The sequence below is a fragment of the Epinephelus moara genome, chromosome 16 (genome assembly GCF_006386435.1).
Source record: "Epinephelus moara isolate mb chromosome 16, YSFRI_EMoa_1.0, whole genome shotgun sequence".
NCBI classification, from domain to species: domain Eukaryota; kingdom Metazoa; phylum Chordata; class Actinopteri; order Perciformes; family Serranidae; genus Epinephelus; species Epinephelus moara.
In genome coordinates, this window is record NC_065521.1 from 37,367,189 (window position 1) to 37,383,584 (window position 16,396).

The 16,396-nt window shown below is 38.8% G+C and overlaps 2 protein-coding genes across 2 annotated transcripts in view; both read left to right on the forward strand.

Moving 5' to 3' along the window:
- Positions 1 to 8,783, forward strand: part of plp2b (proteolipid protein 2b) — a 14,838-nt gene extending 6,055 nt beyond the window's left edge. The window contains exons 2-5 of the mRNA XM_050065319.1: positions 2,938 to 3,093; positions 3,211 to 3,309; positions 5,795 to 5,891; positions 5,999 to 8,783. Of these exons, the coding sequence (XP_049921276.1) occupies positions 2,938 to 3,093; positions 3,211 to 3,309; positions 5,795 to 5,891; positions 5,999 to 6,012 (366 nt within the window). The 3' untranslated portion in view covers positions 6,013 to 8,783. The remainder of the gene's footprint in view (positions 1 to 2,937; positions 3,094 to 3,210; positions 3,310 to 5,794; positions 5,892 to 5,998) is intronic.
- Positions 8,784 to 9,416: 633 nt separating this feature from the next.
- Positions 9,417 to 16,396, forward strand: part of prickle3 (prickle homolog 3) — a 31,323-nt gene continuing 24,343 nt past the window's right edge. The window contains exon 1 of the mRNA XM_050066258.1: positions 9,417 to 9,603. Coding sequence (XP_049922215.1) covers positions 9,562 to 9,603 — 42 coding nt within the window. The 5' untranslated portion in view covers positions 9,417 to 9,561. The remainder of the gene's footprint in view (positions 9,604 to 16,396) is intronic.

A 16,396-nucleotide genomic window follows, 5' to 3' on the forward strand; every position in this document is an offset into this window, starting at 1 on the left:
TACGTGTTTCAAAGGCATCTGTGTATTGTGTACATAACAGAGCGCAATATGAATTAAAATTGTAATTTCCAATAGTGACAAGCAATATTTATGTGCTTTACTAAATTTACACAAGCACTACGAGTGGTCAGGAGCAGGAGTAGATTTTGTTAGTAGCTACGAAAAGATCGGAGCTACTAAAATATTGATGAATGTGGACACGCATGTAAATTTCCGTCTGCAAACAGTTTACACATAAATTCCTTCTGCTCACGTTTCATGAATGAGACCCAATGAGAATAGTTTTTGATATCATTTCACATCAATTGCAGGCCTGTAAATTGAATCAAATTGAAATCTTATTGTAGTTGACTTTAGCATATCAGCAAATCGTTGTCCAAAAAGTCCATAAAATATTGTATTGTGATGAAGCTTGTGATTTACATCCCTAGAATATACATTGTTTTGGCTACTGTTTTAAGATTAATTCCTAAAAATCCCAACATGTCTAGTGTTCCTTGAAATACATTCCTTGTATATTTAAATTTTATTGTTGCGCTGCGTGACTATTGAAATGTCATTAGTATTAGGCCTACATGATACACAGAGACCAGACTGGCACTGCCAAAGCAACAATCCCTTTTGGAGTAAAGAAACATGCTGTCACATCAGGAGAGAAACAGGACATTAATATATTAATAACCAAGGCTTTCACACTTAGATTTAAGGCATGTAAGATTTGTAAATATTCACTGTCAGTGTGGTAAATCGCTAAATGACACTGGTGACAGTTCAACTGGTGGTTAACGTTAGCTTGACTGGGAGGCTGCTGCAGTACAGTCACACAGCATCTGACTGTTGTCTCCAAATTAATCTCAGCATGTAGATCAAACTGTTGGTTATTTACAGACAGCTCACAGCCTCATGATATCTGGTGTTATCATTCAATCATATTAGATTGAATCAAGTATCATAATCTGGACATTTATACACATATAGATGTCCAGATAAGCATTATCTGACCGCTGTTTTGGGTCACTGTTCTGCTTGCCATTGCTCAGGTTCCGACAAGGTCGCACAAAAACTATTAGACAAGTCCATAAAACAAAGTTGTTGTTTATTTAATAACAAGAAATAAATGCATATGTTCTTGACAAAATATAATCCAAACACATGTCAAAATGCACTGACATCTAAAGGATCTTTGGTTTTCTATACCGCAAAAATGGGCGTGGCCGTCATGTTTGGCCGTCAAGTACCCGTATATGCAGATTTGGTCTTTGGGCATATTATGCAGCTAGTTCAAAAAATATAAAAACAGGTACGCACACCAAAACTGCTCCTTCTGGAAATTTTAATCATATCACCACATGACGTTTTGGGCGCCAGCCCTTCATCAGACATGATATTTTTGTATTTGTTCTTCTGTCCAGCACCCAGTGTTAATCGTTTTTGGATGTTCATGCTATTTTTTGAGTCTTCATATGCTGCTAGCTGGCGTCACAAATGTCTAATGAGTGTGTAAAGTTAGAAAACGCTAGCAGGTTTCTTATTTTATATACCATTTTTTCCAATTTTTTTTCTGGGCAGTTTTTCCTTGTCCGCTGTGAGGGTCCAAGGACGGAGAGCTGTCTTATGCTGTAAAGCCCTCTGAGGCAAATTGTGATGTGTAATATTGGGCTTTATAAGTAAAATTGAATTGAATTGAATCTGCAAATGCTTTGGAATTGTCTGGCTGTATCCATATATAGGCATACCTATTTTAAACTAGTTAAATAAAATCATGGGAGTGGGGTAAAATATAGAAAAGTTATTAAAAAGTTTGGAGAATTCATGGTTGAAAATGTGTGGGAAGCCTGATTTTAGTAAACTGAAATTTATTTTTGGGCTGTTTTCAGACCAAAAAAGACATGGTAGTGTTTTTTGTTAGTTTGTTTTTACAGTTTTTACAGCTTTCACGTCTTAAAAAAACCAAACGATTAACTGATCAGTAGAAAAAAAATAATCTGCAGATGATTTAATTATGAAAGTAGTCATTGCAGCCCTAAAGTGTACACTGGCACAGTGTGGAGGTGGATGTGCAATCTTTCCACTGTATAACAATGGAACATTTACATAATGTCACACTTGTAAAGCATCTTTTGTTCATGCTCAAGTGCAGTTATGCAAATATCAAATCTATGTTGTAGAAAATGACAATAGAATAAACACTGTTTGGTGTTTTTAAGTGAATTAAACCATTAGATGTCAAAAAGGGGGATTTGTTTTGTTACTGTTTGAAATTTTCACTCCTTCACAGCTGTCATATGTCCGTGTTGTGTGAATGTATCTTCCCACACAGTTTTACAGCAGCAAACAATAGCGGTATTGAAAAAAAAAAAGGCTGATACTGGTTCAGGGCGGTAGGCTGCCTGAGTTTATGATTTCTGCACGTTGGCAGCATTTCAGTGGAATGGACTAAGAATGCACTCTGGCTTTTTTTTCCCTCATATGGAAAAATAAGATCTTGATGGAACAAACACGTGCTGTAAATCGCATGCGATAGACAGACTGACAGAGTGCGTTAAAGTCCAGCCAGTTGTCTCACTGTGCAGAAAGTTTTTTTTTGTTGTTGTTTTTGGCAAAAATGTTTGTTATCATGTGGATGTTGAATTGTGGACTGACTGGAGTAAATAAAACAATGACGGCTTTGTTAGAGTGATTTACTGTCTGACTGGCCTCGGCTATTGACTGGAGTCAGATCTCTGTGCATCACTGTGCAGCGAGATGGTTGGTTGTCTCTCAGGTGAGCTGCAGCTGTTACATAAAGTCCTTCAGCAGGGGAGGAATTTGGGCAGCATCTGTTACTTCTCTGACATAACTGTGAAGTATTGTGGGATGTCTTCACCATTCTCAAAATCATTAATCTCTCTGTTTATTGCTTTCCCCACCCTCTTCTTTCACTCTGATCCCTGTTAGTTCATCAGTTTGATTATCTTGATCTGCTACGCCGCGTCTGTGTATGGAGGCTACACCGCCGTGGCCATCATTGAGATGATCTTCGCCATGATCTTCTTTGGCATCTTCATGATGGAGATGGACAAGCAGATCCAAGTGGTCAACTGGGTCTGGAGCGTGAGTCCTCTACGTATCTTACAACACGAACTTACAGAAAGCATACACACACAGTCACGCGCACATGTGAGCACAGTTGCACAATGCTTCATCTTCTGCTTCCTTCTTTTTGTGCAGGATCTTTTCCGTGCTGGTATTGGTGCAGGACTTTACATCATCACCTCTCTTATTTGTGTGATTAGAGGAGCCGGGGACGGTGCTCTTATTGCAGGCGGGGTCAGTTAAGTCGCCGTGAACTGAAACTGTTTATGTGCATGTTTTGTTGTTTGTTTTGACGACTGTAAACTTTTACCAGTGAATCTGTTTTATTGTAGGTGTTGAAACTCAGTCATCATTGAGTAATATGGCTGTTTCAAATCATATCTCACGCTTCCTTCCTGTTTAAGTCTAGTGAAGACCACAAGACTTGAGTCACAGACAAAAACTACGGTGGCCCTGAGAGCTCAATGTACTGCAAACTAAGAAACCACATACAAAAAGACGCAACCTAAGCAAATGAGGAAACAACTTCAATAATTTGACACACATGCACAACTTTTAGAAAACATCTTCACCAACTTGATGAAACACAAGTCAGCTATTCGTCTGTGGTGTTGGAAAATGACTTAAAATGTAAGTTGTGTGACTTAATGGAAAGATGTGTAAGATTTAGTGGCATCTAGTGGTGAAGATTGCAGATTGCAACCAGATGAAACTTCTCCTTGTCAGAATTCCTTTAGTGTTATGTGCAGGAGGTCAGCAGAATTTTCCACAGAGGTCTCTTCCTCTCCAAAACTAAAAGACCAGTTGCTTAAAACACTGAACAAAGCAGTTTCACATTACAAATAAGTGTTTCTGCAATGCTGTTCGGCATGTCGCAGACGAGCTGCTAGCCCAGCACCTGCTAATGTGAGCTCACTTATTTTCTCTGATAACATTACATGTGACCAACTTATATCTGATCCAGATGTTTAGGAGTTATTTACTTTTTTATCCACAAAGGACTCCTAATCTCCAGAACAAATAGACTTGGCGATTTAAACCGGTAAAAAGGCTGAATTAAGCAGTTTCACATAAAAAAAAATCAGTGTTTTTCCGATGCTCTTGTCGCAGAGGGGCTGCTTACTACAGTGGCTGATGTGAAAACATGAAAATGCAAGTGGTCCTATCGAGAGCCAGTGTTTGCTTTGTCCATTCTTTGGTACTGTAGAAACATGGCGGTCTCTGTACAAGAGGACCTGCTCCCTACACAGATAAAAATGGCTCATTCTAAGATGACAAAAACACAATGATTCTTATTTCAGGTCATTATACACTAAAGAAAACATACTTATTATTTTATATTCCATTTCTGCCAATATATGCCCCTAAATCCAACACACTGGACCTCTAAGACTGTGATGGCATGATTCAGATATTATTGCAGATATCCTAGCAGTAGCCTTTTGCTGTTATGATAATATCTGAATTATGCAATCACAATGACAGTTAGCAGATTTCAGTAACTTCATTTGCCACAAACCAAGGCAACAACAACTGTGTCCCGGCCATGTGTATCACCTCTTAGTGTCCCCTGAAAACAGTTTATGTTGTTTGTTTGTTTGTTTTTTCTAAATGCTGCACATGTGACGTCAAATTGGTGAGGATGTCTCTTCATTTGCATGTTTTCTTGATTCATAGTGCACTGAGTTCTCAGAAATCATAAAATCATTAAAAAAAAAACCTTCGGGCTGACTCAGAATCAGAGTGTCTTTTGGTTCGAGTGGTTCAGAGACACGTCTTTACCTTGAGGTCTGATTTTATCGTGGCCAGAAACAGGATGCACCTTGGAGATGAGTCTTAAACAAGTGAAGAGAGACATCCACTTAGAGTGCGCAAGAAACTGGCAGCAGGAAGGGAGGCAGTGGACACACACACACACACACACACATACAGACAGTACCAAATGAAAGTAGTGCAGCATACAGCCACTAATTATATTATTAATTCAGTTAGAGTCATTTAACAAGCTTCACGGGAAATGGAAAGGAGCTGGAGGGTCATGAGGAACATCAAAAACGCACAAAGAAAACACACAAAAGCAGGCTGTGGTGAAAATGCTGCTGATACATCTCATGTCTTGTGACAAATACTGAGGTCAATGCAGTAACAAAGTATAAAGAGCGTGAAGCCTGTCATGGTGTTACAATGAAATGAGTTTAAAATTAAAATTTATCACAACCCAAACCATGACTACTCGCTCTCTTATCAGTTTGTTTATTTTTAGTTAACTATTTTACATCTCCTGATATTTGTGTGATGTGCTCACTCCACTGTACGTCTGCTCCAAGTGAGATTTCTGTAGATTAAAATATAAATTTCACATCTCTTTTCACCACCACAACCTTTCTTGTGGCTTGTGCAAACCCAACCTGCACTATTTTTACGCCTGCTCATTTGTTTGATACATAGACCACAGGTGTTTGGGGCTAAATGCATCACAGCTGACACCAAATCTGACCCACGCGTGTTTCCGTCAAAATCACAGTCATTTCTCCAGTTGTGGAGTAATCTTGTCATCAGCCCACCTAATCTGAAATCAGTTATGTAGTTTGTGTAGCCTCAAGTCAACATGAAAAGAGTGTGGGACTAGAAGTGCCTTCTGATGTGAGCAGCACAGCAATTAATTCAGTTAATTTCATTATTATTATTGTGACTCTGATCCTGAGTTGTTCTTTCGTAGGTATTTGGTCTGATCGCTGGTCTACTGTTCGCCTATGACACTTACACCATCTTCTTGCAAATCAAGAGCACCAGGCAGCACACGGCAACTTCCACTGGTGAGAGCAACAGATATTCACTGTATCATGGCTTCCCTAAAAAATAATCTTTGTGACAATAATTCCATTTTTACATTTTTGTAAATGTCTGATTGTTTTTTACACAGATGACAGAATTTAAACACTCCACGACACATGCACCTCTGCCAAGATCACAGCAGAAGAACTAAGGGGAACTTGTGCAGAAGGTTAACAGAAGAGTGGATCAGAGAGGACGATGGACAGTAAAATGAACAGGTCACAGTTTAATCAACGCCACTGTATGGTGTGTGCAGGATAGACAACAGATTTCTTTTAGGGACGTGCCTGAGAGGAGGATGACGCAGCCAAAGTGAGTGGTACTGTACATCTGTGCCTGCACGTCAAGACAAAATCGTATCTACTAGAGGTGTAACGGTACGTGTACTCGTCCCAACCGTTCGGTACAGTATGTTTGGTTCGGTATGCAACTTCTTCGGTTCTGTGCCGCAAACAATTAAAGTCAAAATGGTCTTGTAATGTCTACTACTGCACGAGTGGAACACAAATTCTGGAGCATGAGTTTTACCTTGGTGCACCAGTTGTTTTCTATTATGTGTCAAGTAGCAGATCTAGACAAAATCAGGCTAGTGCTAATCAACTCACCTGGCGCTGCTCCCCTGAGCCATCCCCACATCGGATGGCTCTCTGCTCCCTACCATGGCGATGGGCAACAGGCGCAAAGGTGCTCTTGGGAGGACCAGTTGGTTAACTAGCTGGCACTCAGGGTGAGACCAAGCAGCAACTTCCAGGGCTAAAAGTAAAGCAGCCATCACCTCCCTGTAATTCATTTTTACTTTTTTTTTTTTTCTTACTGACAATATGTCAGTATTTAAGTGCCTTGAAGGTGGTATATACGACATTCATTCATTCCGGGCTGGGATTGCCTCCACACGACCCTAACCTCTGACTTCACAAGCAAAGATGGAGGTGGCTGAACCGAAATGATGGCAGCTAGCAGTTGTTTGCGCTAACAGTGCTAACAACGGCAACCGTGCAGACAGAGTTAACAGTGCTAACTTGGAGGGAACCAGGGAGTGGGCATTGCACACTACACAATGCCATTACCCCGCCCGCCACTGTGGGTGAGGATGGCATTATTAGCTGTATTCGCATATGAGCCGGTGCAGAGCAGTGGCGATTAGCTAGCCAGTGGGACACACACAGGGACTCATACATGCACAGCTGTCCTGGCTACCACAACAAAGAACAAAGAAACTCTGATTACAACACACACAGATGGAGCGTGACTTCATTCTCTGTTCAGGATGCCATTACTCCACTATATCTTTACATAGCAAACAGTTTGTTGCTATATTAATGTTCTGAATGTCATATATAAAACCTTTAACTGTCACAGTAAGAATTATGGTTGAATGTTCATGTTTTTTTGCATTTTCTTCTCCTCCTGTACCGAAAAACATACCGAACCGTAACTTCTTTGTACCGTTACACCTCTAGTGTCTACTAAATGAGGAATTCCCCTCACAAACCTTCACTCCAACCTCAAAGTACCACTGATTAAAAAGGGAGAACTGTAAATAATAGGCAATGGTTGTCACCAAGCAGCTTGTCTAATACACACATCTACTGTTAATGGACTGCTGTAGTAAATAGTAACTGTGTCATTTGGACATTAGAAGTAACTGACACATGAATGGGTAATTTAGGGATTGTTTAACATCATAATTATGCACTTCTTGAGTGTTGTATTTGTTGTATCTCCAGTGAGGTTTCTCAGCTGGCCGAACATTTCCTTCTCTGTTATTTAATCATCGCTCTTTATGGAGTGCTCCCTGTGTGTTACAGTGCCTTAAAGTCAAATTAACCAGTTCATATTCTTGAAGCCTAAACATTTGAAGTGTCCTGCTGTCATTGATCAGCAATCTGTTTGTACTAATTTGAGTTTAGTCTGCGTTGTTAGAAGCAGTTGACGTCCATTAATGTTCAACCACGTGTTCATTATTTGAATTACAGTGTCATCCTCCTGTTTCACCTATCTACTATGATTGTCGCTCAGGTTGTTTTATTTTTCATACATTTTTAACACATTTTTAAGGTGCAGAATATTTTTATTTTGACATTTTATACAGTCCCAAGTACAGCCCAGCTTTTTTTTTGTTTTGTTGATGAAGCAGATAGAAAAAGAAAAATCACATCGTTGGAATTGTATGATGTGAATATCACAATTTATAATGTTCTGTAACTGTTTCCTCTACCCTTTGGTGGTTATGTGTCCAAGTAAAACATTGCCTTATTATTATTTTTTCTAACATGCTTTACAAGAGTCTGCAGTTTGTAATTTCAGATACAAAGCAGTCTTGCTTTGGGAAATAAAAGCCATTGTTACTACAAAGAAAAACTGTTTTTGTAACTTATATTGTACACTAATCTTACTAAAGCAGTTTTATTAACTGTGTGTTGATGGATCCTTTTGGGTTTGACTTGCCTTCTATCAGATTGCCACTAGATGGGAGCAAACTGTTGCTCAAAATCTGAAATGAATTGCTATGTTTTGTCCCACCAGCAAGGAGTAAGACTGAGTTATTGCAAAAAATACCAACATAGCTGTGGTGGTGTTTTCTCCAGTCTTTCTTTAGGTTGCTGGTGTTCAGATATTATCAGGAGCTATGCTTTCACACACTGTCTGCCAGGATTTTAACTGACCCGGTGCAGCATGCATCTGTGATCTCTAATCTCATCTGAAATGTTTCTGTTGCAGACAGAATGCATGCTGTCCCCCTCTTTTCATTTTGAGATTACATTGTGTTTATGAAAATCCTTTCCTACTTTGCTTTCTCTCTGTGCTACCGCATTCCACTTGCAATAACCATTACAGTACATTACCTCCATGTCATTTTAAAGACCCACAGTGGAATGATAATCCTTTGTTTGGGGTCATACTGACTTGTTATCAAGTGTTTCATATTTCCTCATCTAAATATTTATGTAGGAATATTTATCACACCGACTCCTCCCGTGCTGTGTGTGTTTTCCTGATGTGACAGTTTGATCCAGACTTTGCAGATGCAAAAATAAAGGCTAAACATGGTATGAATCAGAAAGTATAGAGGGGATTTTTACATCAGAGTTTAAACAGAAGGATTTGTGTGCACAGTGTTTAACTTGCTGTAGCCTAGGTGAAGTACAGGCCAAACTCTGGGACAGTTGGCTGCCTGTGTTCAGGTTTATGGACAGGAGAGGTAAAGCTGGAGCTTCGTAAAGTTAGGTAAGGACTGTCAAGATGGTGCCCACACCTTCAAAATAAAAGCGGGGATGCAATTGGTTTGAATTTAAAAAGTTTGTTGCTACATATGTTGATTATTAATTTAATTTAATGTGTGTGTAACGAAAATGTACATGTTAATTTAGTGTTTATTTAGTCTCTTTTCAAGAAATGTCGAACATATGTGTTCAGAGGTGTTTTACTTTGAAATGTAAACCGGAAGTCGCATTTGTCAGTTAGGCTAGCTTGTCAGTTGCCGAAGTAGTTAGCTAAGGCGGAAGGAGGAGTCCGGGCAGTCTGGAGGGGGACAACATGTAGTTAGTTCAGCACAGACTGTGTGAATTAAAAATTCAGACCTCAGTGTTCCTTTTCCTCTGTTGTATTCACCTGGAAACTCATTTGTGTTTTTAACATCCACCCGACACCATGTTCCTCCGCGGATCAAAAAAGCGACGGTCCAACCGCTCGGTAAGTGTCTATTCTTTGCCATTAATTTCTTAAATGACTTCACAAGTCAGTAAACTCTTTTGGTAAACCTGTTGCCATCTTTATTTAATGCTTCACGTACTTGAATGTTGTTTTTAATTCTTCCTCTGCTTCACTGTCATGGTTGGACTTGAAATGAACTTGTAACGTTAGGCTATTCAAGTCCGACACTGAAAACAGCCCAAGCGGAACTTTGTCCCACCTTCACCTGGCTTTTGTGTCGGCAGCCTCCATTGTTTTCTGTACAAGGAAAAAACTCCCACTCCTTCACAACACTTACAAAATATGTGACTTTATTTTATTTTATTGTACACCTGAAACTACATTCTTTGTTTCTTGAGTCATTTCGGGCGCCCCAGGTACAGTCAGGAGGGTTCAGACTACGTCATAGATTTTTTTTTTTTCTTTTACCTGAGCAGGTAGGTGATGTGTTAGCTGTAACCTGAACATGTTTTTACCTTTGTCAGGTTTTCATTACAACAACAATTGATGCTCTGTTAGATTATGTGCAGGCTGGAATTTTGCCCAAAACACAGCCTATATGGTCAGGTTACTGATCAAGTGAAGCTTGTTTTGGGACCAGACTAACAGCTGTGTGGCCATGAAACATCTGGCTCTGCAGCACACTTGGATTAAATCCAGACAGTGACTGTGACTCCAACTACCTCACTACTGTCTGTAAAATTATTAGACGTAATGCACAAGTCTAACAGCAAACCACATCATAACACCTTTTATGAATTTAGCTGAACTCTGTAAGTTTGTACTTAAATATTCTGTTGCAAGTAAAAGTCCTGCATTCAAACTTTTACTTAAGGAACAGTGCGAAAGTATTAGCATCACATTATGCTTAAAGTACCAAAAGAAAAAATACTCATAATGCACAATGGCCCATTTCAGAATATTGTGTTTGATTATAATTATTGATGCATTACTTTAATGTTGCAGCTGGAAAAGTTTAGGCTAACTTTTATTTCTATATAGTCTAATAGTCTGATCTTACCTTTACCTATGATGATACATCATGTTTAATTTGTATTGATAATCTGAAAAGTATCTTAGTTCTTAATTAAATAGTTTTCACCACTTGTATTTAATACAGATTTTGCAATTTATATGCAACATGTCCGTTTATTTAAGTTCTTTAACACTAAACGCTCAGGACACCTGTTCCCACCTGACACATTCAATAACTGCACTCAGGTATTAATGAATACCATCAATGTTTTATGCAACACCTCATTACATCGGCACTCCAAAAGTGAGTTTTGACTCATGTTACAACACAGATGTTAACAAGTGCAAAGTATATCAAACACTTGTGTTTATTTTTATGTGGTTAAAATTATTTGTAGTTTATCAGAGCAGGAAGTGAATGAGTGATTTAGTGTCTATGTCATGATAATATGAGATTAGATACCATCTGGAATTTCAGTTACGATACAGATAAAATGTCTTCATTTTCCTAACAGCTGCACTGCAATTAAGAAATACAATTTTGTGAATTAATCTAAAAGAAATTAACAATACATGTCTATAGTATAGAGTACCTCCATAACCATCATTACAATGATTTTATCACAGTGATAGTGTTACTGTATCCCTAGTTTAGATTAGATATTTTTGTATAGCTCCAGTGATTATAACCAAATGAATGTAATATCATCAATATCAACTAAGTCAGATCGAGGCAGTCATAAGAAATATTCCCACAGCAGCATTTTGGTTTAGGCTGCTTTGTAAGTTAAATTAAAATACAGGATTTAAGTATTGAAAACCACACTATGTATACATTTCAGAGGTCAGGCCCAAAGCAACATTGGGCTCCATATGAAGCTCATGATGTTCCCCTCAGTGTCAAAGATCATATACTTGCAAAACTCAAGTCTATGTATTTTAAACAACCTGTTATTATTCACTGTAGCAGCGTCAGCCAAATCAGTTTCAAATATTCATCATATGACTGTTTAACAGGTATAGAGAATGCAAAAATACTGTGACTCAACATGCGTAAACACTTGTTTTCCCAGTGAATAAGATGGATCTACAGTCAGATGGACTAACAAAAAAAGATTTATATTACTGACTGATCAAAGCAGTAGTGTTGCTGTCACACGCCTGTTGTCACTAACTAGGCAAATTGTTGCACGACAAAACTCTACGTGCTCTTTGTGCAATTATTTTGTGACTGTTTTGTTTCTTTGAAGCTGTTATATTATGACAGTGTGCACTTAACCTGGGATTTGTTTTTACATTAGTGTGACTTGCAAACGTGTCAAGTTTGTAAATAAAAAAACACACTTTATTTTTAAGTTGCGTGAATTTCAGGCAGAGAGCTTTTATTTTGAAGAGCCATTTTCTGTTGAAAGACAGCTTTTTTTTTTTTAAAGATTATTTTTTGGGGGCTTTTTGCTTTAAGGACAGGACAGTTTGGGGGGTAGAGGGAGGGGGAGGAAAGTGGGGACGACATGCAGCGGAGGGCCACGGGCCAGAATCGAGCCTGTGGCCGCTCCGAAAAGAACACTGCCTTTATACACAGGGTGCCTGCTCTACCCACTGAACTACTGGGCGACCTGAATACACAGCTACTTGACAGAGACAGCCAGCTAGCTCGACAACATGTACCAAACAGAAGTATGATGCCGAATGTGTTAAACAGTGTGGACCTCAAACTAATGACTAAGGAGAAATCTGGACTCTGTGGCTGCACCAGTTGGGAACCAATGTTTTACATAGTGGCTCACTGAATATCTAGCAACTGGCCTTTTTTGATGTCACAGTAGGAAAAGCACAGGTGTAAATAATCAGTTTGATTATGACTTAATCCCATTCAGCTGTTTGGGTTTCAGGGCCCCTTGTTGTGCACGCTGGCTCACTGTCACGAAAGGGAGCCATCGTTAATGTTATTAGTAACATCTGGGCTTTTCCACCTATAACAAATCAAAAAAAGGTGAGAAAGGCCGCCACTCACAACAGCACTGTCACGGATAAACCTTGTTGTTTGACCCTCAGAGTGACACTTGTACTTTGTGAACCCGTTCAGTTGTTAAATGTTGTTTGAGGCAGCAGGAAGCAGTGATGCAAAAACCGTAATAGCAACAAGAAGAGTTGGGCCACAGAGCGGGGGCTCGGTGAGGGCCGGCCTGCAGGCTGTCTGTTTGATCCTGTCCAGTGAGGAGAGGTGCGTCCACTCAGTGTGGCAAGGCTGCAGAGGCCCCTGACCTCTGACCTCTGCTGTTAATGTTTAACCCTATCTGCACCACAACACTGAGGAGAGGAGCAAAACCTAAATGACAGCCACTGTCTTTTGTTAATAAACTAAATAGTGCACAGACTGTTTTCCTCCCACCACTCACTTACATCACATCATTTAAGCTCTATTAATTATCCATTCTCTTATATTATTGTAAGTAATCACCGGCTGAATTAATGCCCTCTGATGTGAGATAACAAAGCTGGCAGGCATTCAGTTTGTCCATTACCTGGTTACACGGTTACTTGGTAGCAGGAGAGATCTCAGGCAAACCAAAGCAGTGCAGCATGTGATTAAACCTTATACCCACTTAGTGAAAACAAAGGCGCTGATATGAAAAGTCTGACGCCGTTCTTAAGTGTGAACATGTGAGCCGACGTGAACTTGTCTGAATGTACTATTTACTTTACCCACACTCAGTTTAGAAGAAACTTCCTACCACCACTCCCATCACATCCTTCTCTTGAGGCACAATAGGCAAACCTCATTGTCGGGTCACAAACTTGACGCATTATCTTTTGTGGAAGACTGAAAGGGAACACTCGTGAAGTGTCTGTGTAGCCTTGACATGTGGGACACTGTCATCATGATAAGGACATATCCAAAGAAGTAGCTGGTAGAGACTAATGTCCAAGGCTTCTGTTGTCATTAAAGAGTAAATTAAAGGTTTCTGCCTGTTTAAATTAACCTGTTTTTGATGAGGAGAAACAACAGCTGGGAGCTCCAAAGATGTCCTTATCTAGTTTCATTTGTGATCACATGAAGTGCTAATTAAAACCAAGTTGGCAGACTTTTATGCATTTGTGGATATGTTTACAAATGAGACCATCTCCTTGTTATTTTGTTTTTTAAATGAACCTAATTGGATGAAGTGTGACCTTGTCAAACTTGTATTTAACACTGAATATCAAGGATGTTCTCTTGTTGTTTGTTGGCATATAAATGAAACTAAATAGTTCAGGACAGCAGCTGTGGGATGTAACTAAGTACAATTACTCAAGTACTGTATGTAAGAACAATTCTGAGGTACTTGCACTTTGAGTATTTCAATTTTATGCTACTTTTTACTTCTACTCCACTTCATTTTGGAAGCCAAAATGAACCATACAGCTTCGTAAATTCAGATTATTATTACAAAATGTATATAAACTAATAAATTATGGCACATTTTTATGGATACAGGTACTTGGTAGCATGTAAAGTATCCGAATTAGCACCATCTTTACCTACATTAGTGATTCTTGAAAGCATCACTAACTTTTATCCAGCAATATACCATAGATTTTTCTGAAATGGACCATTCTGCGTAATGAGTAGTTTTACTTTTGGTACTTTAAGTATATTTTAAAGGTAATACTTTTGTGCTTTCACATAAGCAGCATTTTGAATGCAGGACTTTTACTTGTAACAGAGTACTTCTACACTCTTGTAATAGTACTTTTACTTAAGCTTAAGATCTGAGTACTCTGAGTAATTTTCTGGGTCAGATCACTAAAATAAAAAATAATCGACTAATAAATTATGTATGTTTTTTCCGAATGAAGCCTGTGAACATCATGAATAGGTAAGGTTAGCGCCACCTTTACCAGCTGCAGCATCTGTGATGCTTACTCATTAGCACGTCATTAATTAATATCCAATAATTATGTTATTCTTAAATGGGTCATTCTGCATAATGAGTTCTTTTACAGTAAAGTATAATCCAACGCTAATACTTTTGTATTTCTGCTTAAAGTTTTGAATGTAGGGTTTCTACTTGTAACAGAAAAGTATATCTACACTGTGGCACTGCTACTTTTACTTTAGTAAAGATCTGAGTATGTCTTAAGTAGTATGAGTAAGTTTAAGTCTTTTCTCAGGATTCCTAATCCTTCACTTTTCATTACGTCATGATTGCACCCGTGCTTAACTCTTAATTACTATCTGCCCGTAATTGAGAGAGCGTCCACGTTGCTGATGTTGAGCCCCTCATCACTTTTTATATCAAACTGTTTTAGAATCAGTCCAAGTCATTATGCTGAGTTTAATCTAACGTAGGCAGACCTCCATCTCATCAACCTCCCTGGCCTCTGGAGAAATTCAAGTACAAAGCTGTGTATAGAGGGGCAGAGACACAGCAGGTTACACCGGACAATGGACTTGTAATACTACTCTCAGAGGAATTTCTTCTTTTCCAATCAGAAAATTCACTTTTGTGACCAGAGATGAGCATTTTTCAACTCACAGCTGATTGAGAATCTGCCTCTAGATTTCCAGATGTCAGTTTTGGGCTATCCTAATTTCCTCCCACCTCTGTGATGTTGATCTGACTACACAAGATTACCCTGACCTACAGCCAACCCTCATTTATATATCTAACATGATACCTAAAACATGTCTAATCCTATGTGTAACATAACCGTCTTTAAAGCTGGAGTTGGTAACTTTATAAAATTAACTTTTTTTCATACTTGCTAAAACTGTCACTATATCCACACAGCAGTATATGAGACGGATAATCTGTGAAAAAAAAAACATCGTTCTTTTGCCTCCTCAGAGTTGCTTCTAATGATATTACATCCCATGAACAAAAGCAACCAATCAGAGCTGAGGAGTCTCTAACGCAGTTGTCAATCACTGCTTGTGAACTGTGGCCAACTGTCAAAGTCAGCAGCACTGATCAAATACGAATCAAGATTCTGTTACTGTGTGCCTGTTTCTCACCTTAAATGTTTTCAGAATCATATTTTAGTGTACTGTTTAGCTGTATAATGAGAGGTTTGCTCCAGCTGGTGGACAGTACTCAGTACTTGTCGACTGTATTCAACATGGCGGACGGGCCTTCTCAGCTCTGATTGGTTCTTTCCGGTGCACCGTAGTAGAGGTGGGAATCACCAGAGGAGCCACGATACGATATTATCATAATACTTAAGTGACAATACAATATTATTGCGATTTTAAATGTATAATAACAATAATAATAATAATATAAATTTAATTTATACGGCACCTTTCATACAAGAAATGCAGCACAAAGTGATTTACAATAAGGGCAATATAAGCTCTGAGTGCTTCAAGCAGGAGAATTAAATAATAAGACCAGTTTCGGTACATAAATGTTGTAAAGAAGTTAGTGATGATCCTGCTCCCCAAAACTTTTAAGTTAATATGATTTTTTTATCGTCTGATTTTAAATGTGCACTGACAAAGGCCTCAGGTTAAAAACAGAACTGATCAAAACGTAGCCTGAGTGTAGAAAAATACAGTGAAAACATGAACATATAAAGTATCATTACATTGAAAGGAGAGTCAGTAACAACCTGTAGTATCCTGAAGAGTAATCACCGTAAGTCGGCTACAGTTTCCAAAGATGTTTTTATCCTGCAGCTATTTGCTTTCATTCTCCGTAATCTTAATAAAAGAGATATTTGAGAGCGTAGCCGTACACCAGTGTTAAATGTACAGGCACTTTGTAGTGTGTGCCCCCCACTGGCTCAGTCACCACGTCAGTGTGACAGCTCAGGAACTCCCTCCTGAGGAAAT